Raw genomic sequence first — 27986 nt, 5'->3', positions numbered from 1 at the left:
TAAAGGAGGCCACGAAAACAGGTGAATATTTGGTATTTATTTGTTTGTTAATTATTTTCAAGGCAACTTTGAGTGGCTTGCAGCTTAGATAGCAAGACCAGTGGGATGAGTCAAGCTCAGTGCAGAGCAGTTGTCTCATTGTTTATTTATTTGCTGGAGATCGTCCTAAATCAGTGATGGCCAACCTTTTCTCCCTCGGGTGCCGAAAGGACACGTGTGCATGTGTGCTATTGCGCATGAATGAGTGCTCACACCCATAATTCAATGCATGGGGATGGCAAAAATGGACCCCACTGAAAGAGCCCATTTCCCAATCTCTGGGGCCCCCGATAGATCCATTTCTCACCCTTCCCAGGCTCCAGAGGCTTCCGTGGAGTCTGGGGAGAGCAAAAATGCCCTCCCCCTCCCCCCGGAGACTCTCCGGAAGCCACAAATGCTTTCCCGGAGCCTCCGGGTGAGCCAAAAATCAGCTGGCCGGCACACACACTCATTGGAGCTGAGCTAGGGCAACGGCTCATGTGCCAGCGGATATGGGTCCACTCGTGCCATAGGTTCACCATCACTATATGGCCAATGAAGCATCTCATTATTCTGAATTGTCTAAGTCTAAAAGGTTATAGGGTGGAATCAAGCTGCTGTGCCTAGTTGAGGCAACCCACTCCTTTTATCAATTTAAGGACATGATATTCCCTTAGGCCTTTTCCCTTCATTTAAGGCAGAGTTTTTCAATTATTTTCTGTTACGCCCCCTATAGGAAAAAGTAAACATTTCGTGTGTGCCACCACATCTCTGCTGGGATGGTTGCTTGCAACATTCGGTACGTTTGCACTGAAAAAACTCAAGCGGCTTATCAGCGCGACTGGGGTGTCATGTGTTTCAGTGACGCCTTAATTTATTTGGCTTCCTGCTGTCCACTGCCCACATTTTTAGACGCAGTAAACATCCCGGTCTTTCCTCGTCTCCCACCGCAACCACCGTGAGGCCAAGTGCTACTTCCTGTTTCCTCGTCTTAGCTTTCGAGAGACTTTTGTTTGTGTCATTATCTCCGTCTCTCTCCTCCTCTCTTTTCATCCTCATTAAATACTTTTCCATGGTGTCTCTTAAAAGTTTGTTATCTGCACTTCATATCTCCTGCTCAGTGCTGTATGCTATTGTTCGGTGCAAACAACCCCTACTCCCTGCGGCAAAAAGCCATGTTCCTGGGGTCACGTGCCCCCCCTGCATTGCTCCACATCCCCCCTGCTGGGCCCACCCCACTATTTGAGAAACACTGACCTAAGGTCATCAGGACCCTTCTGTGCCCCTAGGATAAAAATTACTTGCTTGTTCAGCTCTTCTATTGTTCTAGCTAAGAGCGAAAGGTTAAATTAGCCATTCCATGCTCACCTGCTGGCTTGGTATGGACTTTCTGCATGTTGTGTATTGACCTGTGACTAGTTAGCCACCTTTGGACCAAGTCAGTCATTGGGATTACAGACACAAGAGTTTTGTTATAAAAAAACAGACCTCTCGTCCTAAGGAAGGAGAGCTTCACATCAGAAGCGGCTCAGCCAGAGAGACCAAGAAAGGGCAAAACACTGTTCTAACAAATCACCTCTCCTGGTCAGTGATTTGGACATCTCTACTGGCCCTCCTGCTGAATGGGGGCTCAGGATTCTGGCGCCTGCCCTGCCCTGTCTCCGGTCTCCACCTGAGGATCATATTCAGGAATGCCTGGCTCGGCCTCGGCCTCATGAGCCCCCATCCCGACCGCCACCTCTTCCTCTTCCTCAGGTGCTATCAAGACCGCCACCTCCTCCTCCTCCTCCGGAGCTATCACAACCGCCGTCTCCTCCTCCTCCTCCTCAGCTGTGATCGTGACCGCCACCTCCTCCTCTGTCTCACCTCCCACCTCTTCCTCCACCGCCTTGGCCCAAGTTTCACCCTCTGCCTTGCCCACCGCTTCGCCCTCCTTCTCCTCCCGAAGCAACGGCAGTGCGCCCTGCATGATGAGGGGCCCATCTGGGTGCACCATTACATCCACGGGGGATCCCTGGCCATCGCCCTCCACCTCGGGCTCATAGTTCTGGAAGCTGTTGCGCACTTTCATGATGTATTTGCGCAGCACGCTAGCCCCGTCCATGGGGTTGTTGCCGCCCAGCCCGTTAGTGGCCACCGACTGCCGGAGGGTCTTCATCTCCGTGTGGAGACGCAGCACCGACTTGTTCAGCTCCGTCAGGCGGTTTCCCAGATCTGAAAGCGGGAAGAGGAGAAAGCGGCTCAAGGCTTCGCGTCCCAGAATTGGCCATTCGGTTTGAGGCATGGAGGAAGGGATGTTTCTCCCAGGCTTGGGGGGGGCACAAAGAACGGAAAAAACACAGGCAGTCCTTGACTTACAGCCACAACTGAGACCAAATATTCTGTAACTAAGACCGTTGCTAAGCAAATCATCACAGTTGTTAAGTGAGTCACATGGTTGTTAACTGAATCTGGCTTCCCTGTTGACTTTGCAAAAGGGGGTCAAGTGACCCTGGGACACTGCAAATCATCATAAATACAAATCGAAAAACAACTGGATGCACAGAAGGCTTTTGACAAGGTTAACTGGACACTTATGACACTTGCTGAATTTTTATTGTGTGACCAGTGACTCTATGAGTGATGTGCTAGCCTAGAGGGGGAGCTCTTGCCTCATAGTCAGGAGGCTGTGAGTTCGATCCTAAGTAGAGGCAGGTGTTGGTTATCACCTATAAAGCCCTACATGGCTTAGGGCCTGACTATTTATGAGACCATCACCTGCCACATGGTTGTGCTAACATGGACCTGATAATAAATTGGAACTTTGAAGAAGGCAAAGACTCTGATTTCTTTCTTGGATGATAATTGGAACACTGACAGGGGCAGGTGGGGTTGGGACTAGATCAGGCGACCCCGTGTCTCCCCCCCGTACTCCCCCGTGGGCAGCACACAGGTGTGAGCCATGGCCCATTCGGACCACCTGCCCCTTCTCACCTTTCCTCCGGCTTTCCTCCAGCTCCCGCCTGGCCGTGTCAATGTAGCGCTGCACCAGGGCCTTCAGCACTTGGCGCCGGTAAGACAGGCGGGTTTCACCTCGGGTGCCCCCTTCCTCCATCGATGGGTTGCTCTGGGAAGCGAAAGGGTTGGTTGCTCAGCACCCAAACAAAGCAGGCTGGACACTCAGCCAGGGCCTCTGAATTCTATAAAACGTTCCTGCATAAGAATCCCCACCGAGTTGGAGTCTTCTCCTGTTTTCTACACTTTTATTATTATATTATCTAACTTATTCAGATTTACACAAAACGTACACATTCGTTTGTGGGGTTCGTGGTGGCCTTTGACCTTGGTTGTTTTCTTGCTGAGTGTTGTTTACTCTCTGTTTGTATGTAAATATGTCCATGGAGAGGGGCGGCACGTAAATCAAATTAATAAAATAAAAATAAATAAATAGCCTTGTATTTGTAGAGAATGAATGAATGATTTAATTTACAGTGGTACCTCCACCTAAGAACGCCTCTACTTATGAACTTTTCTAGATAAACTGTTGTACATACTCCTGGTCAGTTGGAGGATGATGAAGAACTTGAGGACTCTGATACAGATAGTGTTTATGAATAAGTGGGGGGCCCGGGGTTACAGGTAGTAGAACAGGTGGGAGACCAGCCACAGGATGTGGCTATGAGTCCAGAATCTAGCGAGGAAAAATCAGACGTTCACTGGGTCAATCCTAAATTCAAAAGAGTCCAAAAATGTAAGGAACAGGTGTTTGGAAGAAGAAATTAAGGGGAGGAATGGGTTAAATATTGGAGTGATGTATTTGGTACGTCAGGGGGTCAGTGGGAAGAAGGGTGGAGTTTCAATGTTGTAGGGCTAAAATGAAAGGTGTTTCCGTTCAGCTCCCAAGCGAGCGAATGCATTCTGTGTTATTTCACAGTCATTTCTGCTGTTTTTGAATCATGCTGTGAGTACATGAATCTTGTTAAACGGAGGAGGCTGGGAGGAATGCAGGAGGAATGCATTGAAGAAAGATAACAGGAGGAAGAGGAATGTGCTAGTATGAACTGTCTTTTGAATACGGAAGGGAAGATAATAAAGATGGAGTTTCTTTGTTCATGAAATACTGCATTTAGTGAGAGTTATTTGTAATAGCTAAAGTTCAACCAGAAACCAGAACCAGAACCGGGTGTTCAAGATTTTTTTGCCTCTTCTCAAGAACCATTTTCCAGTTACAAACCCAAGCCTCCGAAACTGTAACAGGAAAAGGTGGGGAGAAGCTTCCGTGGGGCCTCTCCAGGAATCTCCTGGGAGGAAACAGGGCCGGAAAAGGCGGGGAGAAGCCTCTGTGGGGCCTTCTCTAGGAATCTCCCTGGGAGGAAACAGGGCCGGAAAAGGCAGGGAGAAGCCTCTGTGGGGCTTCTCTAGGAATCTCCTAGGAGGAAGCAGGGCTGGAAAAGGCGGGGAGAAGCATCTGTGGGGCCTCTCTAGGAATCTCCTGGGAGGAAACAGGGCCAGAAAAGGCAGGGAGAAGCCTCTGTGGGGCCTCTCTAGGAATCTCCTGGAAGGAAACAGGGCCTCCACCCTCTCTGTGGTTTCCCCAATCGCACGCCTTATTTGCTTTTACATTGATTCCTATGGGAAAAATTGCTCCTTCTTACAAACTTTTCTTCTTAAGAACCTGGTCATGGAACAAATTAAGTTCGAGTAGAGGTACCACTGTATATGCCGCCCAACTCCAATTGGATTCTGGGCGGCTTGCAAAATAACAATAAATTAAAAAACAGTATAAAAACAGAGGTTACAATAACAATAGTAATAAAAGCAGTATATAAAAACCCATTAGTAACCCTCTCAATCACTCATGATCCCCCTCCTTCTGGCGCTGATGGTGTTCGCTAGATGGGTCATGAAACATCTGGAAGGAAACAGCCAAGCTCTGAGAGCATCAAGGACCATACAGTCCTCCTCCTCCTCCTCCTTCTCCTCTGCCCAAACCCTTCTCCCTTCCAGCACTGATGGTGTTCCCTACATGGCTCTTGAAACGTCTGCATGGAAAGAACAAAGCTCAGAAAACCACACACACCCCAGCCAGGACCCCTCCGTTCAACCCTGAGCTGTAAATATTCCATTTCATTGGAAACGCAGTGAGTTTGAAGATCAAGTGTCCAAGCCCAGAAGCCAGAGAATGGGGCCTTCGGCAGACAAGGGCTCCCCGTTGGCAGTGCAGCTGGTAACCGTTGCGTCTCACAGGGTGTGTGTTTGCACATCAGTGCGAGATTCAGCTTTTGTGTAGGAAGTCAAATCTCACTTGAGGACACACAGGTGTGCAAGATATTGCTGTTTTTTGGTGGGATTTTTGCTTTGCAGAAGAAAAAAGCCGCCGAAAATCACTAAATCTCTCGCACACGACCATCCTGTTCAGCATTCTGGGTCCCACAGTGACCCCCCAATTGTCCATGGGGATCTTGAGTAGAAAGAGAGGGCAAGACCCTCCCTTTCCCTTGAGCCCCAACAAATGGGACCCAAGGGAACCCTGCCTGCCTAAGCCAACATAGAGGCGGCACATGGACATCTGTTTCAAAAATGGAAAGAAGGAAGGAAGGAAGGAAGAGAGGAAGGAAGGAAGGAAGGAAGGAAGGAAGGAAGGAAGGAAGGAAGCAAGCTAAGAGGAGCCCTGCTGAATCAGGCCAAAGCTCCTCGAGTCCAGCATTCTGTGTCCCACGGTGGCCCCCCAACTGTCCATGGGGATCTTGAGCAGAAAGAGAAGGCAAGACCCTCCCTTTCCCTCGACCCCCAACAAAAGGGTCCCCAGGGAATCCTGCGCATGAGCAGAAGCCAAATCTCACACGGGCGCACGCACGTACTTTGGGGACGCATAGCTGCATGGGCAGCTCCATTTTTCCTACCGGAACGCCATCCCCCCACCGTCCCGCCAGGAACCCAGTGCTGGGCCCTTCGGAAACTCTCCAGGGGAACTTACGATGGTGTTGATTGGGGGATATTTCTGATTCTTCTTGGATTTGCCGCAGCACATGAAGCGAAAGGAGCCCCTGAAAAGTGAAAGAAGGAAAAAGTTAGCAAGGCAGCTCCCGGGGCAGAGTGAGAAGAAGGCGGGTCCCTCGCACACTTGGGGTGGCCCAAAGACAATGGCCGTGTGAGGCTCCACCACCCACCGGGATGCTGCCATTTTCTTCTTTTTACAAGAAGCAAAGCCTCTGTGCATGTACAGAAAGTGATAAAGTGTGCGTGATGCTGGCGCGGGCTTCCAAACCAGTGGGGAAGGTACGTAGATTTCACCGCTGCTCAAAGGATGGTTGTGTGCAGGCTGGATCACTGTTTCCCCTTTCCATGACGCCAACGAGGGGGAGACACTCTTTGTTAGTACGATGTACATAACTGGTTGGCTTTGGCAATATATAAACAAACTACCAATGTATGTTTAAATGTATTAAAACACTATATCTTTAAGCGTTAGTGTTGCAGTTAGCCACAAGAGGGAGCTAGAAGTCTATCTATCTATCTCTCCCTCTTTCTCTCTTTCTCTCTCTTTCTCTCTCCCTCCGTCTTTTTCTCTTTCCCTCTCTCTTTCTCTCTATCCCTCTTTTTCTATCTCTCCCTCGCCCTACCTCTCTCTTTCTCTCTCCCTCTCTTTCTCTCTCCCTCTTTCTCTCTCTTTTTCTCTCTCCCCCTCTTTTTATCTCTTTCTCTTTCTCCCTCTCTTTCTCTCTCCCTCCCTCTTTCTCTCTCTCTCTCTCTGTCTCCCTCTCTTCCTCTCTCTCTTTCTCTATCCCCCTCTTTTTCTCTCTTTCTCTCTCTCTCTCCCTTTCTCTCTCGATCTCCCTTTCTTTCTCTCTCTCGTTACTCTCTTCTATTTCTGGTTTGTCTCTATGACTAAGCTGTAGAATTGTGTGTTCAGATGATGGTTTATATATGGTTTATGTAAGTAAGGCTTATAATATTGTATTTGTATTGAGAGTGTTGACTGATGTAATTGTGTATGACTAGGATTGTTCTTGACGAAGCTATTTGCCAAAGTAAATAGTATTTATACACTTAGTGTATCTGGTTATCTGAATTACTACTTGTATCTCTGCTCTATCAGCTGATCTCTGCCACCTCCACATTTCCTCTGTGTATCCTTTGTAACGCAAAAGTTACTCTGCACACTCCTTAACACTTAACCCCAAAGCCCCCCCCCCCAGGTTCTGCCTACAGCCATAATTCAATGCCTGGGGAGGGCAAAAACAGCTTCCCCCACCCACCCCAAGAGGCCCTCGGGAGGCTGGAAACGGCCTCTTTCCCAACTTTGGGTGGGCCAACCTAGGCTCGTGTTTCGCCCTCTCCTGGCTCCCACCCCCCTGGAGGCTCCCTGGAAGCCAAAAACCCCCTCCCGGAGCCTCTGTGCGAGCCCAAAATCCGCTGGCTGGCACACACCTGCACGTTGGAGCTGAGCTGGGGCAATGGCTCCCTGTGCCACCCGTGGTCCCCTTGCCCTAGGGTCGCCATCCCTGGCCTACAGTGAAGCAAGTGGGCTTTCGGAAGACAGACCCTCCCCAGCCTCCCTGAGTTATAACACAGCCGTGTAAACTGAGCCCCTTCCGTGGTGCAAGGAGCAGCTTTTGAGGAGCGGGCCGACCTCTTCCGTGTCCCTCCTACCGGATGGCGTAGAAGATGGACTTGGGCGACGGGATGATGTTGAAGGGAACCGGCAGAGTCAGACCCTCCCTGAAGAAGGACAGGTAGAGCTTTGAGCGGGCAAACTTCCACTCCACGTCAGCATCATTCTGTGGGAAAGGAGGGAGGGGGAGATGCCCATCAATAAATGAGACTGGGGGTGGGGGAGGAGAAGGTATCATAGAAACCTAGAAGATGGACGGCAGAGAAAGACCTCCTGGTCCATCTAGTCTGTCCTTATATTATTTTCTGTATTTTATCTTAGGATGGATCTATGTTGATCCCAGGCATGTTTAAATTCAGTAACTGTGGATTGACCAACCACGTCTGCTGGAAGTTTGTTCCAAGCATCTACTACTATTTCAGTCAAATAATATTTTCTCATGTTGCTTTTGATCTTTCCCCCAACTAACTTCAGATTGTGTCCCCTTGTTCTTGTGTTCACTTTCCTATTAAAAACACTTCCCTCCTGGACCTAATTGAACCCTTTAACCTATTTAAATGTTTCGATCATGTCCCCCTTTTCCTTCTGTCCCCCAAACTATACAGATTGAGTTCATTAAGTCTTTCCTGATACGTTTTATGCTTAAGACCTTCCACCATTCTTGTTGCTCGTGTTTGGACCCGTTCAATTTGGACACAGTATTCCAAATGGGGACATGAGAAAATATTATTTCACTGAAAGAGTAGTAGATCCTTGGAACAAACTTCCACAGTCACTGAATTGAAACCTGCCTGGGATAAACATAGATCCATCCTAAGGTAAAATACAGGAAATAGTATAAGGGCAGACTAGATGGACCAGGAGGTCTTTTTCTGCTGTCAGTCTTCTATGTTTCTATGTTTCTAAATGAATGAAATGTTCTCATTGAATATTTCATTTGCACAACTATTCCATTTGCACAATCGCATGTGAAATTGATTATCAATCAGTGTTGCTTCCTAAGTGGACAGTTTGATTTCACAGAGGTTTGACTTACTTGGAGTTATATTGTGTTTTCTAAGTGTTCCCTTTATTGTTTTGAGCAGTGTATAGAAACCTTTAAATGAACCGAAAGAGACCAAAGAGAGAGGACATCAAACAATATCCACACCACTGAGATAACGTCCAGATACAAAATGCCATATATTGATACTATCGTTCTCTGTCCATTCTCTGGACTTCCCCCTCATTGTACAACAGCCTTAACATCATTGGCAAACGTTCACATCCTTTCGCTCTTTCTCTTAGGGAATTTTTGGGACTTTCCATCATTGTCGGACAGCCATTATAGTTAATCACTTGTTATACCACTTATGGTCCAAACTTATGTCTTATAAGGTCCACTTGCTCTTTTACTCTCCCTTTGACTCCCCCCACTCTCCATCTATCATTCTGTCTTAAGGTAAGAATATCCTGTTTATTGAAATTTATTAAGGTTAACTGCCAATGGTTATGCCAAGCTTCAATGTTCAACATCTCTTGCCCAGTAGCCTTTTATCAGGACAAAGAGTTGGAAGAGGCCGGAAGGGTCATCTAAGGCAGTGGTCTCCAACCTTGGCCACTTGAAGACTTGTGGACTCCAACTCCCAGAATTCCCTAGCCAGCCATGAATGATAGAGTTGGAAGAGTCCAGAAGGGTCATCTAAGACAGTGGTCTCCAACCTTGGCCACTTTAAGACTTGTGGACATCAACTCCCACAATTCCTCAGCCAAAATATTGCCGGCTGGGGAATTCAGAGAGTTAAAGTCCAAAATGTTTTGTCTCCCTGTGTCCCCCTCGATAAAGTCCACCCCACCCCCCTTTGCATCCCTGAGGAAACTCACCTCGATCTTCTGGAAAGAGTTGGTGATCATAGCAATGAGCATGTTGAGAAGGACGACCACCATGACAATGGTGAAGATGCCGTAGAGCACCTGGCCCACCTTCTCAGCCACGGCGAACTCGGGCATGTCAACCACATCGTGTTCCTCCATCCCCATCATGGTCCAGAAGAGGAACTCAAAGGTCTTGTTGAAACTGCACCAGATAAGAGATGTCAGCAGTGTTAGGATTCTGTCCATAAGGGTTGGGTTGGCAATAGATAAAGCAACGATGTGCATTATAACTGAGCTATGTCTGTTTAGCCACCCGCTCTGTTTCTCTCTGTCTAAGCTACTTGCTGTTAATGGCTCTGCAATCTCTCTCTATTGTAGTCATGTATTATAGCTAAATGTGCATACGCCTTGATATCTTTCTTTGCTGATTATGACAAAGACAACTAATAAAAAAGACTTTGTACTTGGTAATTTTTGGGTTGTTATTCTGACTTATTATGTGTATGACTTTAGACTGTTTATCTGGAGATGTTATTTCTCAAACTAAATTTTAATTCAAGTGAGTATATCCGTGTGTGCCTGAGTAGTTACTGTATTCACAACTAATCTCAATCTTAACATTTCGGTGTGCGCACAATCTCGTTAAACAAGGATGACTGTGCCCATATATTAGCACGTTCCATTGCACTTCTTCTTCCTTCCAGGGACCCTCAATGCCCACCCTCCTCCTGGTCTGCATGGGCTTCGGCGTGGTGGCTCAATCCTGGTGTTCTCACCCAGCCATGGACTCACCTCCCCAGGCCCAGCAGGTGCCCTACCTTCCCAGACGCTTCGACTCCCGGTAATGGACATAGATGTTGTTCATGCCGCACAGGAAAGCAGTCAGGATTATCATCATGATGAACATGAATCTGAGGAGAAGCCGAGAGGAGATCAGACCCAGAGGAGAGGGCCTCCATCTCCTTCCCCAGACACGGGCAGGGTCTATGGTACCCTTCCTCTGAGAACGGCCTCTCCTTGGGGCCCTCAAAACCCTGCCCAAGCATCCCTTCTAAGAGGCCTTCTCCAGGTTGGGGAAACATCTCGAGAGCTTTTGGTGTCCTCCTCGGGCTACGGGAGGGCATCTGAGTCAGAGGAGGGTCTCGTACCGAATCATGTCATCAATCATCTTCCCAATGGAAATCTGGAGAGTCCCCAGGGTCTCGTGGGCAGGGAGGATGTAGGCCAGGCGCGTGAAACTCAGCATGCTGGTGACAGCAAAGAGCACCTCAGCTATGAACTGGGGGTCTTCCTTGCGCCAATCAGTCCGCTCTGTGGAAGAAGGAAGGTGAGGCACGGGATGTCCTGAGGGGTCTGGTCTATCCGGCCTGGTTTATTAAGCCCCAGTGAAGACCCCAAAGCAAAGTCAGTACGTATATTTGTCTATTTACAAAGACACACACTGGAAACAGCCACGAAATCACAGGAATGTCAGTCCAGCTGCCAAAAGTTCCCAGTTATCAGCACAGTTCATAACGAGCGGCCGCCATAAAGTAACCAATTCAAGTCATTCATTTTCAGCATTGACAGGTGCTCACAAATGCCCTCAAAAACCAGAATTTCAGGATTGCAGAAGGATTTAAGAGAGAGACTCTTTGACTGCTAGTTCTCTCTCTCTCTATATATATATATATATAGGAATGTTGAACTTCTGCACCAAGGTTTCCCATCCCCCTCCCTTTTATACTATCAGAGTGGAGCATAGAAGTGTTCAATGCCCAGACCAGTGATGGCGAACCTTTTTTTCCTGGAGTGCCGAAAGAGAGTGCCCACACCCATAATTCAATGCCTGGGAAGGGCAAAAACAGCTTCCCCACCCCCCAGAGGCCCTCTGGAGGCCAGAAACGGCCTGTTTCCCAACTTCCGGTGGGCCCAGTAGGCTCATGTTTCACCCTCCCCAGGCAACAAAGGCTCCCCCCCCCCGGAGGCTCTCTGGAAGCCAAAAACGCCCTCCCACAGCCTCTGGCCGAGCTAAAAATCGGGTGGTTGGTACACACATGCACATTGGAGCAGAGCGCAATGGCTCACATGCCAACAGATATAGCTCAGCATGCCACCTGTGGCACCCGTGCCATAGGTTCACCATCACTGGCCTAGATCTACGTTGCTGGAGACATTCTCGCCTCCCTCACATTCTTCTTACCCTAGCATCTAATATGGGGTCCACAATATCCCCCTCTGCGTCTGACTCCACCATTAGCACACCTGGGAATTCTGCAGTCTCTGGAGGTTCCCTAGGCCCTAACTCTCCCTGTCTCTCACTTTCCGATGCCACTGGCCTAGGATACCCAGACAGACCCGGCTCATCCTCCTCAAAGCCTGTGACCAAAGGAGCTGGATGCGAGCCAACCACAACAGGATCTATTGGGTCTAAGGTGGGCTCTGATCAGCTCTCTTAATGCAGCCCTATCCCTCCAACAGAGGGACAGTTTCAAGATCTCAGGAGGTGAAAGCCCTGCTCTATGCTGGCACCAGTGAGGCCACACTTGGAATCCTGCACCCAGTTCTGGTCACCACAATACAAAAAGGACATTGAGACTCTAGAAAGAGTGCAGAGAAGAGCAACAAAGAGGATCAGGGGGACTGGAGGCTAAAACACATGAAGAATGTTTGCAGGAACTGGGCATGGCTAGTTTAATGAAAAGAAGGACCAGGGGGGACATGATAGCAGTCTTCCAATATCTCAGGGAGTCAAACTATTCACCAAAGCACAACAAGAAGCAATGTGTGGAAACTAAACAAAGAGAGAAGCAACTTAGAACTAAGGAGAAACATCCTGACAGAGAGAACAATTAAGCAGTGGAACAGAAGTTGCCTCCAGAAGTTGTGGGTGCTCCATCACTGGAGACTTTTAAGAAGAGATTATTCAGATTGTCAAAATATGTTCCAAAGGGCCAGAATAGAAGCTTTAGTTCATAACATCAGGGGAAATTTGTCTTTCCCCCCAGGGTCTTCTTAGGTGACCCCTGTGAAATGGTCATTTAACCACCAAAGGGGTCCCAACCCCCAGGTGGAGAACCACTCCTCTAGGCAGAACAGCGGACTCACAATTCAACGCAACAATAATGTCCCAACAACATTGACTCCCCTGAATCAACCAACTCACCTGCTTGGGTATAATAGTAGCACTCTGGAGTCAAAGGCTGGATCTCTAAGCAGAAAACTTGTCCTTTGAGGTAGACCAGGAGCCGGAGCACAAAGGAAGCCAGGTACATGCTGAGGATGACAATGTCCAGGAAGTTCCACCAGTCAAGCAGGTAACTGCGCAGCCCCTCGATCCAGACCTCCTTACACTCGAACCAGAAGAAGCCTGGAAGGACAAAGGGAGCTATGAATGGAAGCCTCCCAAACACTTGAGGGTCAAAGCCAACCAGGCAGCTGGACTGCCGAAGGCTGTTTGTCTAGACCAAGGGCAGGCAAAGTTTGCTCTTCTTTGACCTGTGGACTTCAGCTCCCAGAATTCCTGAGCTAGCATGATTGGCTCAGGAATTCTGGGAGTTGAAGTCCACAAGTCCTAGAAGAGCCAACTTTGCCTACCCCTAGCCACCGACACAAATTAAAGGTCGCACACACTCAAGGAACAATATAAAAGAAGATGGATTGCTTAAGAAAATGTCAATAATCCAATAAATGTGGTTGGGTGGGGCTGTGGTCATTAGTGAGGCTGCTATAAAGAGCAGCCTGTGGGTTTGGCCATTGTGGAGGATTATCTGATCGTTGTGTTTCGTGACTGCTTTGCTGACTTGGACCTTTTGTGTGCTGATTTTTCCCTGCTTTGAAACTAAACCAGAGCAAAGTGTGTTTCACTTTGTGAAAGAAGAAGGACTGTGAATTGCCTCACAGCTGCAAGCTAAGTATCACAGAACTGATAAGGGACTTGTACCAATTACCAGTTTGTTTGGAGACAAGGGCTCTTGGCTATCCCAAAAGAGGGCTTGGTTTAAGTGAATTTTCATTATAAAGAACATTGTTTTGAATTTTCAAACGTGTGTGTGTCTGAAATTTGTACCTGTGAATTTTTGGGAGGAGTCTACCAGGGAGCCCGACAGGACAATATATCTATCTGGACATGCGTATCTTTGACCCCTCAGAGATGGCTCTGCTCCCTCCCTAGCCCTCAGCCCCCTCACGTACCTGTCACCCAGATCATGTGGAGGGAGGTCTCCCACAGGCTCTGGTTCCGCCCCCTGAAGGAGTCCTTGTGTTTCTCCAGGATCAGCGACTCCACCAGCAGGAAGACCAAGAACCAGACGTAGGAGGCCGAGTGGAGCAGGAACTTGATCACCGGGATCTTCAGCATTTTGCCAATCTGCCAGCAGGGAAGGAAGGAAGCAACCAGAAGGCAGGAGAAGCATCACCGAGGCTGCTCCAGGCCCCTCAACCGCCTCACCGTTCAAGGCAACCATTATGATTCGGCCTTCTTATAAATTAAATTAAATTAATTCTAGTACTCCTCAAAGTTCCAATCTATTGATGGAGCCAACGATCAGTTGGCCAGTGGGAGACACGCATGAATGCATGGCAGAGTTACATTGGGGCAATGGCTCGCATATCCACAGAGAGGGTGCTGCATGACACCTGTGGCACGTAGCCCATAGGTTCACCATCACGGGTATATGCTCTGCTCTTTGGTTCTAAGTAGAGTTTCCTGGGATAGGTATATAGTTGAGCAGGAAAGCACATGGTGACTGTGCTCTTTGCTGATATATATAAACAGAATTTCCAACAGCTAGTGCTACCTCAGCCCTCTCCAGCAGATGTAGCATTGTGGTCCCTCAAAGTCTGTACCATCCAAGGCAGCTACTAGTCCAGCTCCAAAAGGTACTTTCTCAAGACGCAACTGGACTTTTTGGGTTGCTTTGAAGGTGTTTTGCTTATCATTCAAGAAGCCTCTTCAGCTCTCAGGTGAAAAGTGAACCATCTTTAAAGAGAAAAACAGAAAGACCGGCTGCCTCTTGAAAAAGCACCTTTAGGACAACCATGGCCTGGGTGGTGGAGAATCTCCAGAGACAGCTGCTCAGCCTTCTCCAGGTGAGGCCCAAGGTACGCCAGGGACTACAAATCCCAGCATTCCTGGCCAAAATGGCCACTGGCTAGGAATTCAGGGATTTGTAGTCCTGACACCATTACAGAGGACAGGTCATCTATTCCAACAATGAGCCCTTCAAGAAATAATAATAATAATAATAATAATAATAATAATAATAATAATAATAATAATAATAACAACAACAGAGTCGGAAGGGACCTTGGAGGTCTTCTAGTCCAACCCCCTTCTTAGGCAGGAGACCCTACACCACTTCAGACAGATGGTGATCCAATGTCTGCTTAAAAACTTCCAGTGTTGGGGCATTCACAACTTCTGGAGGCAACTTCTGTTCCACTGATCAACTGTTCTGACTGTCAGGAAATGTCTTCTTAGTTCTAAGTTGCTTCTCTCCTTGTTTAGTTTCCACCTGTTGCTTCTTGTTCTACCCACAAGTGCTTTGGAGAATAGCTTGACTCCTACTATCATGTCTCCCCTGGTCCTTCTTTTCATCAAACTAGCCATGCCCAGTTCCTGCAAATATATCCACACCCACAGAGTTTATCAGTTTTAAACATATAATTCTAATATTTTATAAAGCAGGGGAGGTTTTCAAAATGCAGCGACAAGCAAGGAAGATCTTTTCTGCGGCAGCTGATTATCATCCGAGAACAGATATCAAGGTCATAGCTATTTTTAATTTGATCTCACAGCTAGCATTATCACTGACTCACTTTGAGTTGGCAGGCAGCCTGGAGATAAGAAGTTCCTTCTTCTAGATTGGTAACTCCTCCTAATAAACTCATTAGTTCCACATCCAACTCCAATCATCCATCACTCACATTATACATTATGACTTCTGCACTCACTCATCACAAGACTAGCCCTTATAAAGCCAGAAGGCGTGGCTGATTATTCCAGAGAGCTTTTCAAACATAGACCTCTTTCTGTTCAGCCATTCCTGCCTGATAATAGCTCTACGCACTCTGGCATCGAGAAGATGCTCGTCCTCTTCTCTTGGGTCACTCATGTGCATCTCTGGAGGTGCCACAGTTCCCTGGTTGGTTTTCAGCCTCTGACTCCACATCCTCTCCGCCCTCCTCGCTATCAGACTCGGGTGCCAAGTACCCTGTCCTAGGATACCAACCCACACCCGTCCCTCAATCCTCAGAGTCTGTGATCAGCTTGAGTGGGACACAGAGAGGCCACAACAACAGGTACCAGACGAAACATCACCTGCCGGGTGTCTCACATTCAAGCTGCTCAGAGAAGCTGCAGATCCAACAGACACACACACACACACACACACAGACACACTTTCCCCCCCACGCTTGCTGTGCTGATTGTTGCTCAGCCTGATCTGGAAGTCCAGGGGACCCACCTTGGATTTGGGGGCGAAGAAGTAGGTCAGGGACAGGAAGGGCATGGCCAGGAAGATGGAGAAGGAGATGAAGACCTTCCAGAGGCTTTTGCTGCCCCGCCAGCTGGGCAGGCTCCCACACCAGATGGACGACAGGACTTGCTGGCAGATGGGGTGAGCCACAAACTGAGCCAGGAGGGAAAGAAGGAGAGAGGGTCAGTTCCGGCGCCTGGTCTCCTGGATTCCAGAAGCAAATACAGACTAAGAGAGTCTCCCTCCCTCCCTCCCTCCTTCCTTCCCTCCCTCCCTCTCCATCTCCCTCTCTCCCCCTCTCCCTTTCATCCCTCCCTCTCTCTCCTTCTCTCCCTCTTTACCTCCCTCCTTCTCTCCCTCTCCCTCCCTTTCTCCCCTCTCCCTCTCTCTCTCTCCCTTCCATCTCTCCCTCTCTCTCCTTCTCTCCCTCTTTCCCTCCCTCCTTCTCTCTCTTTCTCTCGCTCTCCCTCCCTCTCCCTCTCTCTCCCTTCCGCTCTCTCTCTCTCTTAAATATGCTTTAATTTAATGAATAACCTTCACATCTACACCTTTCAAACAGCTGGGAGCAGAGAAATGAAATGGGGAAGAAAAGAAATAATCTAAGAAAGAAAGAAAAACCCCTTGACGTTTTGCAGTCTAAACAGGCCCCCTGGACGCCTTCCACGGCATTTCTCACATTCCCTTGTTCTTCCTTTTAAAGTGCAGCACAATATAACCCCGAAATGGAAACGAAGGCCGAGGGTCATCTCCCTCCCTCCCTCCCTCCCGCTTTGCGTCTCTCTCCCTCCCCCCCGCCCCCCCTCACCCGTTTCTGGTTGTAGTTGACCGCCAGCCGCAGCCTGGCCAAGTTGGGAATGCCCTCCTCGAAGGCCTGGTCATCCAGCCCGTCCTCCTCATCGTCCACTTCGTCTTCGCCCAGCTCGTTCAGGACGGCCGTCACTTCGCTCTGGTTGCGGCACATGCCCAGGAGCTCGAAGGCAAATTCCTGGCAGATGTTCTCCAGCCCCAGGTAATCAGGCTGGGTCAGAGGAGGGGGAGGAAGCCCGTGAGCAGAGACCCCCACCCACCCCCCACCCCACACCCCCCCCACTGCTCTGCGGAGGATGTCCCCTAGTGGGGTCAGGAGAGGCCTGCAAGAAGCCCACCAGGCTCAGAGAGCACCAAGGACCCAACAATCCTCCTCCCCCTCCTTCGTGTAGCACTGATGATGTTCCCTACTTGGGTCGTGAAAGGTCTGCAAAAAATTCACCAAGCCCAGAGACCCACATTCGCCTGCTCTTTGTTAGAGCTGGATAAGGGCAGTGAAGGGCTGGAATTTTTTTTACACTGTGGGGGTGGTTTATTTTGTGGGTGTGGCTTAGAAACATAGAAGATGGATGGCAGAAAAAGACCTCCTGGTCCATCTGGTCTGCCCTTGTACTATTTCCTGTATTTTATCTTAGGATGGATCTATGTTTCTCCCAGGCATGTTTACATTCAGTTCCTGTGGATTTACAAACCATGTCTGCTGGAAGTTTGTTCCAAGCATCTACTACTCTTTCAGTAAAATCATATTTTCTCATGTTGCTTTTGATCTTTCCCCTTGTTCTTGTGTTCACTTTCCTATTAAAAACACTTCCCTCCTGAACCTTATTCAACCCTTTAACATATTTAAATATTTCCATCGTCCCCCCTTTTCCTTCTGTCCTCCAGACTATACAGATTGAGTTCATGAAGTCTTTCCTGATACGTTTTATGCTTAAGACCTTCCACCATTCTTGTAGCCCGTCTTTGGACCCGTTCAATTTGATCCATATCTTTTTGTGGGTGAGGTCTCCAGAAAATTATTCCAAATGGGGTCTCCCCAGCGCTCTACACAGTGGGATCACAATCTCCCTCTTCCTGCTTGTTCTACCTCTAGCTATGCAGCCAAGCATCCTACTCGCTTTCCCGCCCGCCCGACCACACTGTTCACCCATTTGTGGACTGTCTATGTTTCTATGTGGCTTGATGATCACGTGACCGGGGGGTGGCTTAAAGGTTATTTGAGTGGCTTAAAGGTGGCCAACCTGACGTCACTCACATCAAGGGTTGGGGTTAAGGTGCCTGGCCTCTCCTCGCCTCAGAGAGAGACAATTTCCCTCTCTATTGACTATGACTGACCATCCAAAATATGCTATTTAATTCTATGTATATATACCATGTGTGTACATACATAATACACACAGACACAGGAAAATATACATTATCTACTATATAAACTATATGTATATACACACACACACACAGCTCTTCTAAAATTATACACATTCAACCTCATTTACTGCGATGGGAAGAACAGACCCAGAGCCCAGAAGGAAAAAGAAAAAAAATCATTTTTTTCTCCCGGTTCTGCATACCTGACCGTACCTGTCGGAGCCCATCCCTGGATAAGGGTCAAGAGAATTCAAGGGGGCTGGTTTGAGTTTGCTTGTGGCTGCAGGAGGGATTCTAGTGACAAGCCAGTGCAGAAGTTGGAGATCAATCAATGGCTTGCCACACTTATCTATTTATTCTTATTTTATTTTATTTATTTGATTTATTGATTTTGTCCAATAGACAATGAGGGTGTTAGTGGGTATACACATAGTAAAATACACAGTGGAGGTTATAGAGGATCTCTAGGAGGCCTGATGTTGGTGGGGACTTGGGAGGGGGGGGATTCTCAGGAGGGAGCAGAAGCAGCCAGAAAGCACTCTTTCTGTGAGGGGTTCAAGGCCATCCTGTGCCCGCCCACCTGGGTGGAAGTGGAAGGAGGACTGGCCATGCGGGCACAATCTGAGGGGGCAATGTGACAAGTTTGTGGGTGGGGAGGACAAGGGAGGTGAACTTTCAACTGGGTGGGAAACTCAGAACCAGGGTCCCCAGTGTGGGGGGCAGGATGGCTCCGGCAATAATCTGGAACTTTGAGGAGTAATTTGACTCTGGTTTAGTTTGGATGCTACCTGGAACCTTGACATCTAGGAGAGTGGATCTCAGCCTAGGGGTCGGAACCCCTTTGGGGGTAGAATGGCCATTTCACAGTGGTCGCCTAAGAAGACCCTTGGAAAGGTCAATTTTCCCCTGGTGTCAGGAACTAAAACCTCTATTCTGGAGCCTTGGAACCTATTTTTACAATCCGACCAATCAGGCATTGACAGTGGGCATGTCCCTCTCATCCTCCTGCCAATCACCTTAAAGCTCTGTTTGGAGAATTGTCACTGGACATATGGCTGGGGATCACCACAACACAAGGAACTGTATTAAGGGGTGGCAGCATTAGAAGGGGCTGAGAACCACTGATCTAGGCTAATCCCTCGTTTAACTCCTCCCCCAGTTCTGCTACGTCTTCTGCTACCAAGATTAATGGCTGGACACCCTCCCCACCCTCCCCACGGCGGCCCTCCCAACGCCAGACCTTGAACTCGGGCTCCTTCTTGGAGAGCCACTTGATCTCCCGGCTGAGTTTGAAGGCCGTCAACATGGGGTCCTCGCTGGCGATGGAGAGGTGGGCCCGGCTGGCGATGCCCTTGTAGGTGTTGATGCGGGAGAGCGAGAACTTGAGCAGGTCGAACTTCCGCCCGTTGGAGCACTCCAGGCATGCGCAGGAGACCTTGTGGGGCGGGGAGATGGTGTGCCCCTTCTTCATCAGCATGTCCACGATCTCGTAGAGGTCCTTCTCGCAGGCCAAGGTCAGCGGGGTCACGCCAGGCGCGAAGCGGGAGTTGTCGATGGAGTTGTCGAAGAAGGCACTGGAGAAGGACTTGATGTCCATCTTCATCCCCTTCTCTTGGTCCAGCCGGTCCAGGAGCTGCTTGACCACACCGGGCTGGTTGGTGTCCACGGCCACCAGGAGGGCCTCGTGGACCTGCCGGAAATCGAACTTGATGTAGCGCAATAAAGTCTTGGTGACCTCTGCCCCGCCCATGCGGATGGCCAGGTTGAGAGCCTCGCGCCAGGCCCGGTCCTCACTTTCGTCCAGCTGCCGCAGGATCCCATCACTGACATGCAACATCTGCTGGATCTTGACCAGCTGCCCATCTTGGATGGCTGCCAAGAGGCCCTCGGGAAACTTCAGCTTCTTGTTGACAATTTCCTTCCAGTTGGACGGCTAAAAAGGAAGACGGGGGGTGGGGGGGGGATTTCATTGTATGGGTATAAGAGGATCCAGGTGGACTCATTCTGCTGCCATTACAGATCCCCATCGTCATGGGTTCCAGTGGATCCCAAGAACCGCGGGGGCACAGCAATTAGAGTGCAGCACTGCCAAGCAAACTCTGCCCACAGCCTGGAGTTTGATCCTGGGGAGCCTGAAAGTTGACTGAGCCTGTGCCATCGTTCCCCAGTCAGCCGAATGAGGACCCAGATTGTGGGGGGAGACAGGCTGACCCTGTCAGAGGTCAGGAAAGCACGGGGAAGGAAGGAAGGAAGGAAGGAAGGGAGGGAGGGAGGGGATGGATGGATGGATGGATGGAAGGAGATGAGAAGAGTGAGGGAAAGGAAAGGAGAGAGAGGGTGGGAGGAAAGGAAGGAAGGAAGGAAGGAGAGGGAGAGAGAGAGGGAGGAGGAAAAAACGGCCCCCCAGATTGTTGGGGGCAACAGGCTGCCTCTGTAGGAGGAAGGTAGGAAAGTCGGAGGTCCCGATAAGCAATACATGGGAAGGGGACTCCCCCCCAGAGTGAAGGCTCTGTACTTTCTGCCCTTTCCCTCCCTCTGCTCCCCCCTCCCCAATCTCTCCCCTTCACCCTTTGCAGGCGGCTCCCACGGGGAAGGCGAGCGCTCCTGTGGAGGGTGTGTGTGGGGGGCACATTGACCAATCCCCCCGGGACCCCGACTTCTCTCCTGCTTCCCGGATTGGGGGGGGGGGAGCCTCCCGCTTCTCTTTGGGGAAAGAACTCGGAGGTGTCTCGCTGCGCCCGCGTTCGTGCGCCCCGATGCCCAAGAGCCGCGCTGCAGATGCGCCCCAGAGCTGGTGCGTCAAAAGGAGACGGGCGCCCCGCGTTAGGGAGGAGAAGCCTGGGGGGCATTACGGGGGGAGGGCAGGCGAGGCAGCCCGGGAGGACCTCGTGGCGGGGCTGGGGGTTTTCCAGCGCAGCCCTCCCGCCCCGGGACGCCCCTCGGGGAGCGCGCAGCCCCCTCCCCAAGCACTCACCGAGACGCCCTCGTACTCCATGGCCATGGCGCCCTCCCCGCGCGGAGGCTGGCCGGGGGGGGGATCCGCGCCCCTCCCGCCAAGCGCCCCTTCCCCGCCACTCAGCGGAGCTTGGCCGGAGCTGCCCCGACGGCTGCCGGGCTTGTTTTTGCCCTCGCCGGGAGGAGCCCCGGAGCCCAGCTGCCAGCAACTCCCCGGGGGGGACCCGGTTGCCACCTGGACGGCACCTCCGGGGATGGAGGGAGGCGCAGGTGGCTGCAGGTGGCATCCTTGGCCCTTCCACCGCCAGTCTCCGGGAGGGCGTCGGAGCGCCGCGGTCTTGGGCCAACTGCCCTCGGAGGCAGCAGGGTTTTTTGGAGAGGCGCAGGGGGGTCCCCAAAGATTTGTTTTAGAAATCCAATGGGTCCCCGGTGGAAGGGAAGTCTGCAGGCAAGGATGGGGGGTCAGGAGAAGGCTTCCTACTTTGTTTGTCCTGCACTCTACATCATTTTTTTTATTATTATTATTATTATTATTATTATTATTATTATTATTATTATTAAATTTATATGCTGTCCCTCTCCAAAGACTCAAGATTTAATTTTTTATTTATTTATTTTGGCCAATACACAATGAAGGTTATAAAGGATATACTCCTAGTAAAATTTATTTATTTATTATTAGAGTTGAAAGGGACCTTGCAGGCAATCCAGTCCAACCCCCTGCCCAAGCAGGAAACCCTACAGCACCCAAACCATATGGCGGTCCAATCTCCTCTTGAAAATGTCCAAAGTTGGGGAGTTCACAACCTCCGCTGGCAGGCTGTTCCACTGGTTGATTGCTCTGACTGTCAAGTTTCTCCTAATCTCCAGGTAGAATCTCTCCTTGGTCAGCTTCCAACCGTTGTTCCTTGTCTGGCCCTCTGGTGCCCTGGGAAACAACGTGACCCCTTCCTCTCTGTGGCAACCCCTCAAGTACCTGTAGACTGCGATCATGTCCCCTCTGGCCCTCCTTTTCTCTAGGCTATCCATGCCCAGTTCCAACAATCTCTCCTCGTATGACTCGGTCTCCAGTCCCCTAATCATTTTGGTTGCTCTTTTCTGCACCTTCTCTGAATGCAGTACTCCAGATGTGGTCAGACCAGGGCATTATAGAGGGGTATTAATACCTCCCTAGTCTTGGAGTATATGCATCTATTGATGCAGCTTAGGGCTGTGTTGGCTTTTTTAGCCGCTGCTGCACATTGCTGGCTCATATTTAGTTGGTTAAATATATCAAAGTATGTAAGAGAAGATATAGGAATAAAAGGTATCAGTGAAAGAATAGAAGAAAATATATGGGAATAGAAGAAAAGATATAGGATATAGGAGAGACAATAGGACAGGGGACAGAAGGCACTCTAGTGCACTTGTACTCGCCCCTTACTGACCTCTTAGGAACCTGGTGAGGTCAACCATGGATAGTCTAAGGGTAAAATGTTGGGGTTAGGGGAGGACACTACGGAGTCCGGTAATGAGTTCCAGGCTTCAACAACTTGATTATTAAGTCGTATTTTTTACAGTCAAGTTTGGAACGGTTAATATTAAGTTTGAATCTGTTGTGTGCTCTTGTATTGTTGTGGTTGAAGCTGAAGCTGAAGTAATCGTTATCAGGCAGGACATTGCAGCATAGTATCTTGTGGGCAATACTTAGATCATGTTTAAGGCATCGTAGTTCTAAGCTTTCTAGACCCAGGATTAAAGTATAATCCCCAAGTTATGTTTCAACATGCTTTCCTCCATAAAAAATAGTGCTCTGCACCTTAGAGTGCGCTCCCCAGCTTCCAAAATTATGTTAACAAAACGTTGATTTTCTTAAAATTAACCACAATGGTTCATCCACTCCAACTTGGTTCAGCTACTTATTAAGAAAAGAGAAATTACTCCTGGGTCTGTTTGCTGACATTTGGAGCACTTAATTTTAATATATCGCTTGTTTCCACCTAAACTATTGTGCAAGTAGATATACATCTATGAACAGTTTGTCCCATTTTAGAATTCCACTGGATCATTTACTCTGGAAAAGACTTTCAGGAAAAGCTTCCGTGGGGGATTGTTTTAGCTCCGTAGTGCTGTCTGAACTTGGTTGTTTTCTTTTTATGACACAAACTAGAGAGCATCACACAAGGCAGTGTACAAACACACACACACAGACTGAGGATTACGAAACTCAAAGTTATATTTCTGTACAAGTTGGCTTAGAGCCACAATGACTGCAGAGGAAGGCTGGTTTACGATCCAGAGGTCAGGGTTAACGGCTCAAGCCGGCAACAAATGTCTCTTACAGGAGCTTCTGCAAAGTGCTCACTTGACTGCGTTTCAGAGCTGTGATGTTCTCAAAATCAAATGTCCACCAACGAGGCTTAAATGTCTCCATATTCAAAAGTCAGCTGAGGAACTCCTGTATGCTTGTTCCTGTTAACTGCCGAACAATAACTCCCCCACAGCTTCCCGCAAGCCCTCCCCTTTTAAAGCCGTCTGCAGCTTTCCCAATTGCTTCCAGCTGTGCTTTAGAATCTCCGTCTGCGCCTGTGCAGCTGCTCCTGGCGTCCCACCATTCTACGCACACCGACATTGAGGATGGGGTCATCCATCACCCCCTCATCTGATCCAAACGAGGTTCTGACTGGGGGTTCCACAGGCCCTGCAGGAGCCTCGGCCTCTCCGGCACCTTCCCCCTCTCCTCCCCTCTCACTGTCTGACTCCTCTGCAAGCCAAATGCGTCTCCTATGATCCAACGGACCCGGTTCCTCTGGTTCAAAATCAGTGACCACAGGAGCTGGCCATGAGCCAACCACAACAATTGTTAATAATAATAAAGCAATGTACTTGGCCAATAGGTTAAAACAGTCTCAATATCTGCATATTCGAAATGTTCTGGGAACGTTGCAGCCCATCCCTTAGTAACTACAACCAGCTGGGTGGGGGGCATGAGAGGCAAACGGCTGTGGATTTGTGGGTCACAGAGTCCAGTTTCAGCATCTTGGAGATCTAGGATCGGTTTGCCCACTGACCGTCAGGTCCTCTCGCAGCTCTTCTCTCCGGAGGCCTTGAGGGAGGGTCTCCCAGCCCCTTCTCTGAGCCAGGAAGACTTGGGCGCAGAGGTCCAGCTGCAAAGGACCCCACCGGCCCTCCATCTTTGGAAGGAAGGGGCCTGGGGCCCAGGGATCAAGCGTATTCCTCCCCACAGCCGCTGGCGTGGCCCTCCACCTCGGAGGCAGGGAAGGAGTCCTGGCAGAGGGGGCACTCCACCCAGGACCCCCACGCGAAGGGGGGCGAAGGGGCCCTCTCCACCACCTCCGCCTCCTCCCCACACGCGGAGGCATGGACGGGCAAGACCTCGGGCGGGAAGCGACCTGCGAAGGGAGAAAGCAAAACGTTTCTAACAGGATGCCCAATTCTGCCCCTACGGCAGATGCTCCTGGACGATCGGAATTCGGATGCTTTTGGCAACTGACCCGTACAACGTTTGTGTCGGTCGCAGAGTCCCGGAGTCACATGATCAATTTTTGGGACCTTCTGAGTGGCAAACTCAGTGGGGAAGCCAGATTGGGGGATTGGATAAGTACGTTTGGTTGTTTGGTTGATTGGATTGTTGTGGGTTTATTAGAGGATTTTATTGCTTTTTTAATTATTCTCATGTGTTTAGTATTAATAGCGACTTCTTCTATTATTGTATTAGAGTGTGTTTTTCTATTGTTGTAAGCTGCCCTGCGTCCCAAAGGATTGGACAGCATAGAAGTCAAATAAATAAATTCACTTAAGAATCATAATTGAATAGTAGAAGTATGAATAAGTTTTAAATTTTGTGTTGGATGTAGTTTATATATGGAGGTTTATTATATAAGGTTAAACACATTTCTTCTTTTCATTTAAAGTAATAAGTAGATTTAAAGTATTAACAATGTATTCTTTTTTCTGTATTGAAATTTATCTTCTAGAATAAGCGGGGAAATTGCAACCGCACTTTTATGTTAAATGTATGTTTGTGTGTTTTGTCTATTTTATGAAAATTAATAAAATTTATTGAGAAAAAAAAAGAATCATCATGGATGGAAAGACGGAGAAGCAAAGAGGGATTAAAATTAAAAAGACAACTGGAAGAATAATTAACATGGGTGGATTAAGCAAATAGGGATTAATAAACTATTAGAAATTAATTGGTAGAAATTTCAAATGGCAAAATTAGATTTAGATATTTATGTATATAAATTTTACTGATAATTTTCATTATCAGCAAAAATATGTTACACACACACACACACACACACACACATATATAAAATATGAGAAAATATGATTTGGCTGAAAGAGTAGATGCTTGGAACAAATGTCCAACAGACGTGGTTGGTCAATCCACAGTCACTGAATTGAAACAAGCCTGGGAGAAACACAGATCCACCCTTAGATAAAATACAGGAAATAGTACAAGGGCAGACGAGATGGGCCAGGGGTCTTTTTCTGCGGTCAATCTTCTAGGTTTCTAATCTGCAAACATCAACTCATCTAAATACATCAATTGCATCAATTACTCAAAGTGTTGCCCCACCAACTCACCAGGAAGGGGGAATGCAAGAAGTCAGTGTGTGTGTGTGTGTGTGGCCGTTTCCTTTGTCTCCTCTACTTCAAAGGCTCCTGTATAAAAACTCAGGAACATCCCTAACAGAGGTTTCACAATAGGGTTAGGAGGATGCTGACCCCAAACTCTCAGAGCTGCCAACTCTGGCATTACGGAGCTGGGTGAGCTGAGGGCACCCTGCACCCCCACGCCCCCCACTAGACGTTTCTTTGGGGTGGTCTGTGCAGGGGCCTCTTCCCTGTCCTCCCCACCTGCAGGGTCTCCCCCTCCCCTGGTGGGAAAGCCCAGCGGGGACTCGGCTCACCTGCGCAGATGGGGCAGGGGGCCAGCACAGCTTCTCCTCCTCTTCTTCCGCTCTCTCCCTCTCCGTCTTCCTCACTTTCCCAGGTGGGTGGTTTTCCTCTCTGGCTGGGGGGTCTCCCCTCCCTCTGAGAACCGTTCTTTGGTCTGAAAGTACAAAAAAACCCTTTTACAAACTGTCCTGCACTTACAACCATTCGGTTAGTGTGTCAAGCCGGTGCAGAAGTTGGTGAGAATCCAATGTCTTGTCACATTGTCATTTAACAACTGCAGCTGCTCCGTTAACCACCACGGTGTTTTTTGAACAGGTCAGCTGGTAAAATGGATCAGGTGCATAGGTCACACAATAGATATGAGTGGCAGCAATTATGGGAAAGGAGCTATAACATGACAATGTCCACAGCATTGAGAGAGAATATGTATAAGATCTTCTATAGGTGGCATATGTTGCCGGGATGAGCAAAAACGTTCAAGAATAAATCGATGAAATGCTGGAAATGTAATCACACACCTGGTTCCTCTTATCATATATGATGGACATGTATGGAAACTAAAAAATACTGAAGCGTAGACATCGGAGAGTCATTGTTAATGGCGAGTATTCTGAGCAGAGTCAGGTTACAAGCGGTGTGCCACAAGGGTCTGTTCTGGGTCCTATTCTTTTTAATATATTTGTGAGTGACATAGGGGAAGGTTTGGTAGGGAAGGTTTGCCTATTTGCCAATGACTCTAAAGTGGGCAATAGGGTTGATATTCCTGGAGGCGTCTGTAATATGGTAAATGATTTAGCTTTACTAGATAAGTGGTCAAAGCAATGGAAACTGCAGTTTAATGTTTCCAAATGTAAAATAATGCACTTGGGGAAAAGGAATCCTCAATCTGAGTATTGCATTGGCAGTTCTGTGTTAGCAAAAACTTCAGAAGAGAAGGATTTAGGGGTGGGGATTTCTGAGTCTCAAAATGGGTGAGCAGTGCCCTCAGGCGGTAGGGAAAGCAAGTAGGATGCTTGGCTGCATAGCTAGAGGTATAACAAGCAGGAAGAGGGAGATTGTGATCCCACTCTATAGAGCGCTGGAGAGACCCCATTTGGAATAATACTGTGTTCAGTTCTGGAGACCTCACCAGAAAAAGAGATTGATAAAATTGAATGGGTCCAAAGAAGGGCTACAAAAATGGTGGAAGGTCTTAAGTATAAGTACCATCCCAAGTCTTCGGAGAGGGGCGGCATACACATCTAATAAATTGAATTGAATTGAATAAAATTTATCAGGAAAGACTTCATGAACTCCATCTGTCTAGTCTGGAGGACAGAAGGGAAAGGGGGGACATGATCAAAACATTTAAATATGTGAAAGGGTTAAATAAGGTTCAGGAGGGAAGTGTTTTTAATAGGAAAGTGAACACAAGAACAAGGGGGCACAATCTGAGGTGAGTTGCTGGAAAGATCAGAAGCAATGTGAGGAATATTATTTTGCTGAAAGCGAAGTAGATGCTTGGAACAAACTTCCACAGACGTGGTTGGTAAATCCACAGGAACTGAATGTAAACATGCCTGGGATAAACCTAGATCCATCCTAAGATAAAATAGAGGAAACAGTATAAGGGAAGACTAGATGGACCACGAGGTCTTTTCCTGACATCAATCTTCTAGGTTTCTACAGACGGGAATCCAAATATGGATTGAGAAAATCTTGAAACAGAACATTGAGTTAAAACCTGAAATATTTTTGTTAGGTGTTTTCCCAGATAAATTTAATAAAGAAGAAACAAATGTAATTGTTCAGGTAGTGACTGCTGCTAGATGACGTAGGTTTTAAGGTGCAAAGAATTAAAAAAACCTTTATGGTGTTGGTTCACTCAACCCCCCCCCCCCTTATGGCAGCGCCAGTGAGGCTGCACAACAGACCAAGGGGGCTCAGGGAGGGGCCAACTCACCTCCTGGCACCTGCCTGAGATGCTCTTCTCTTTGTTTTCAAGCGGCTGCTCCTGGCTGACGGCTCCTCTTGGGGCCCTGAGG

The 27986-nt window shown here is 48.6% G+C and overlaps 1 protein-coding gene and 1 long non-coding RNA gene across 2 annotated transcripts; both read right to left on the bottom strand.

The window, feature by feature from the left end:
• Positions 1-17: 17 nt before the first annotated feature.
• On the bottom strand, positions 18-21100 carry LOC139167077 (short transient receptor potential channel 2-like). Its single transcript, XM_070751506.1, has 13 exons — positions 21074-21100; positions 19340-20032; positions 16730-16942; positions 15913-16077; positions 13640-13814; positions 12612-12815; positions 10615-10777; positions 10285-10377; positions 9476-9668; positions 7651-7778; positions 5975-6044; positions 2992-3124; positions 18-2232 (listed from the first exon to the last, which is right to left on the bottom strand). Exons 1-13 carry the CDS (start codon positions 21098-21100, stop codon positions 1649-1651), a joined length of 2841 nt encoding a protein of 946 aa, XP_070607607.1. The 3' UTR covers positions 18-1648.
• A 2145-nt stretch (positions 21101-23245) lies between these two features.
• Positions 23246-27986, bottom strand: LOC139166167 (uncharacterized). Its single transcript, XR_011558917.1, has 3 exons — positions 27905-27986; positions 25974-26116; positions 23246-24446 (listed from the first exon to the last, which is right to left on the bottom strand). It is a non-coding gene; the product is annotated as an uncharacterized lncRNA (long non-coding RNA).

This window comes from Erythrolamprus reginae, chromosome 4 (genome assembly GCF_031021105.1).
Source record: "Erythrolamprus reginae isolate rEryReg1 chromosome 4, rEryReg1.hap1, whole genome shotgun sequence".
NCBI lineage: Eukaryota > Metazoa > Chordata > Lepidosauria > Squamata > Dipsadidae > Erythrolamprus > Erythrolamprus reginae.
This window is presented reverse-complemented; position numbering and strand designations above follow the sequence as displayed.

What these genes read in the sequence shown, in the direction of transcription:
- LOC139167077 (XM_070751506.1), bottom strand. Translation starts at nt 21,100, where the DNA reads ATGGCCATGGAGTACGAGGGCGTCTCG. An exon ending in TCAACTACAACCAGAAACGG is followed by an intron (nt 16,078 to 16,729) that starts GTGAGGGGGGGC and finishes CTCCTGGCTCAG; the next exon opens with TTTGTGGCTCACCCCATCTG. An exon ending in TCTTCGCCCCCAAATCCAAG is followed by an intron (nt 13,815 to 15,912) that starts GTGGGTCCCCTG and finishes CCCTGCTGGCAG; the next exon opens with ATTGGCAAAATGCTGAAGAT.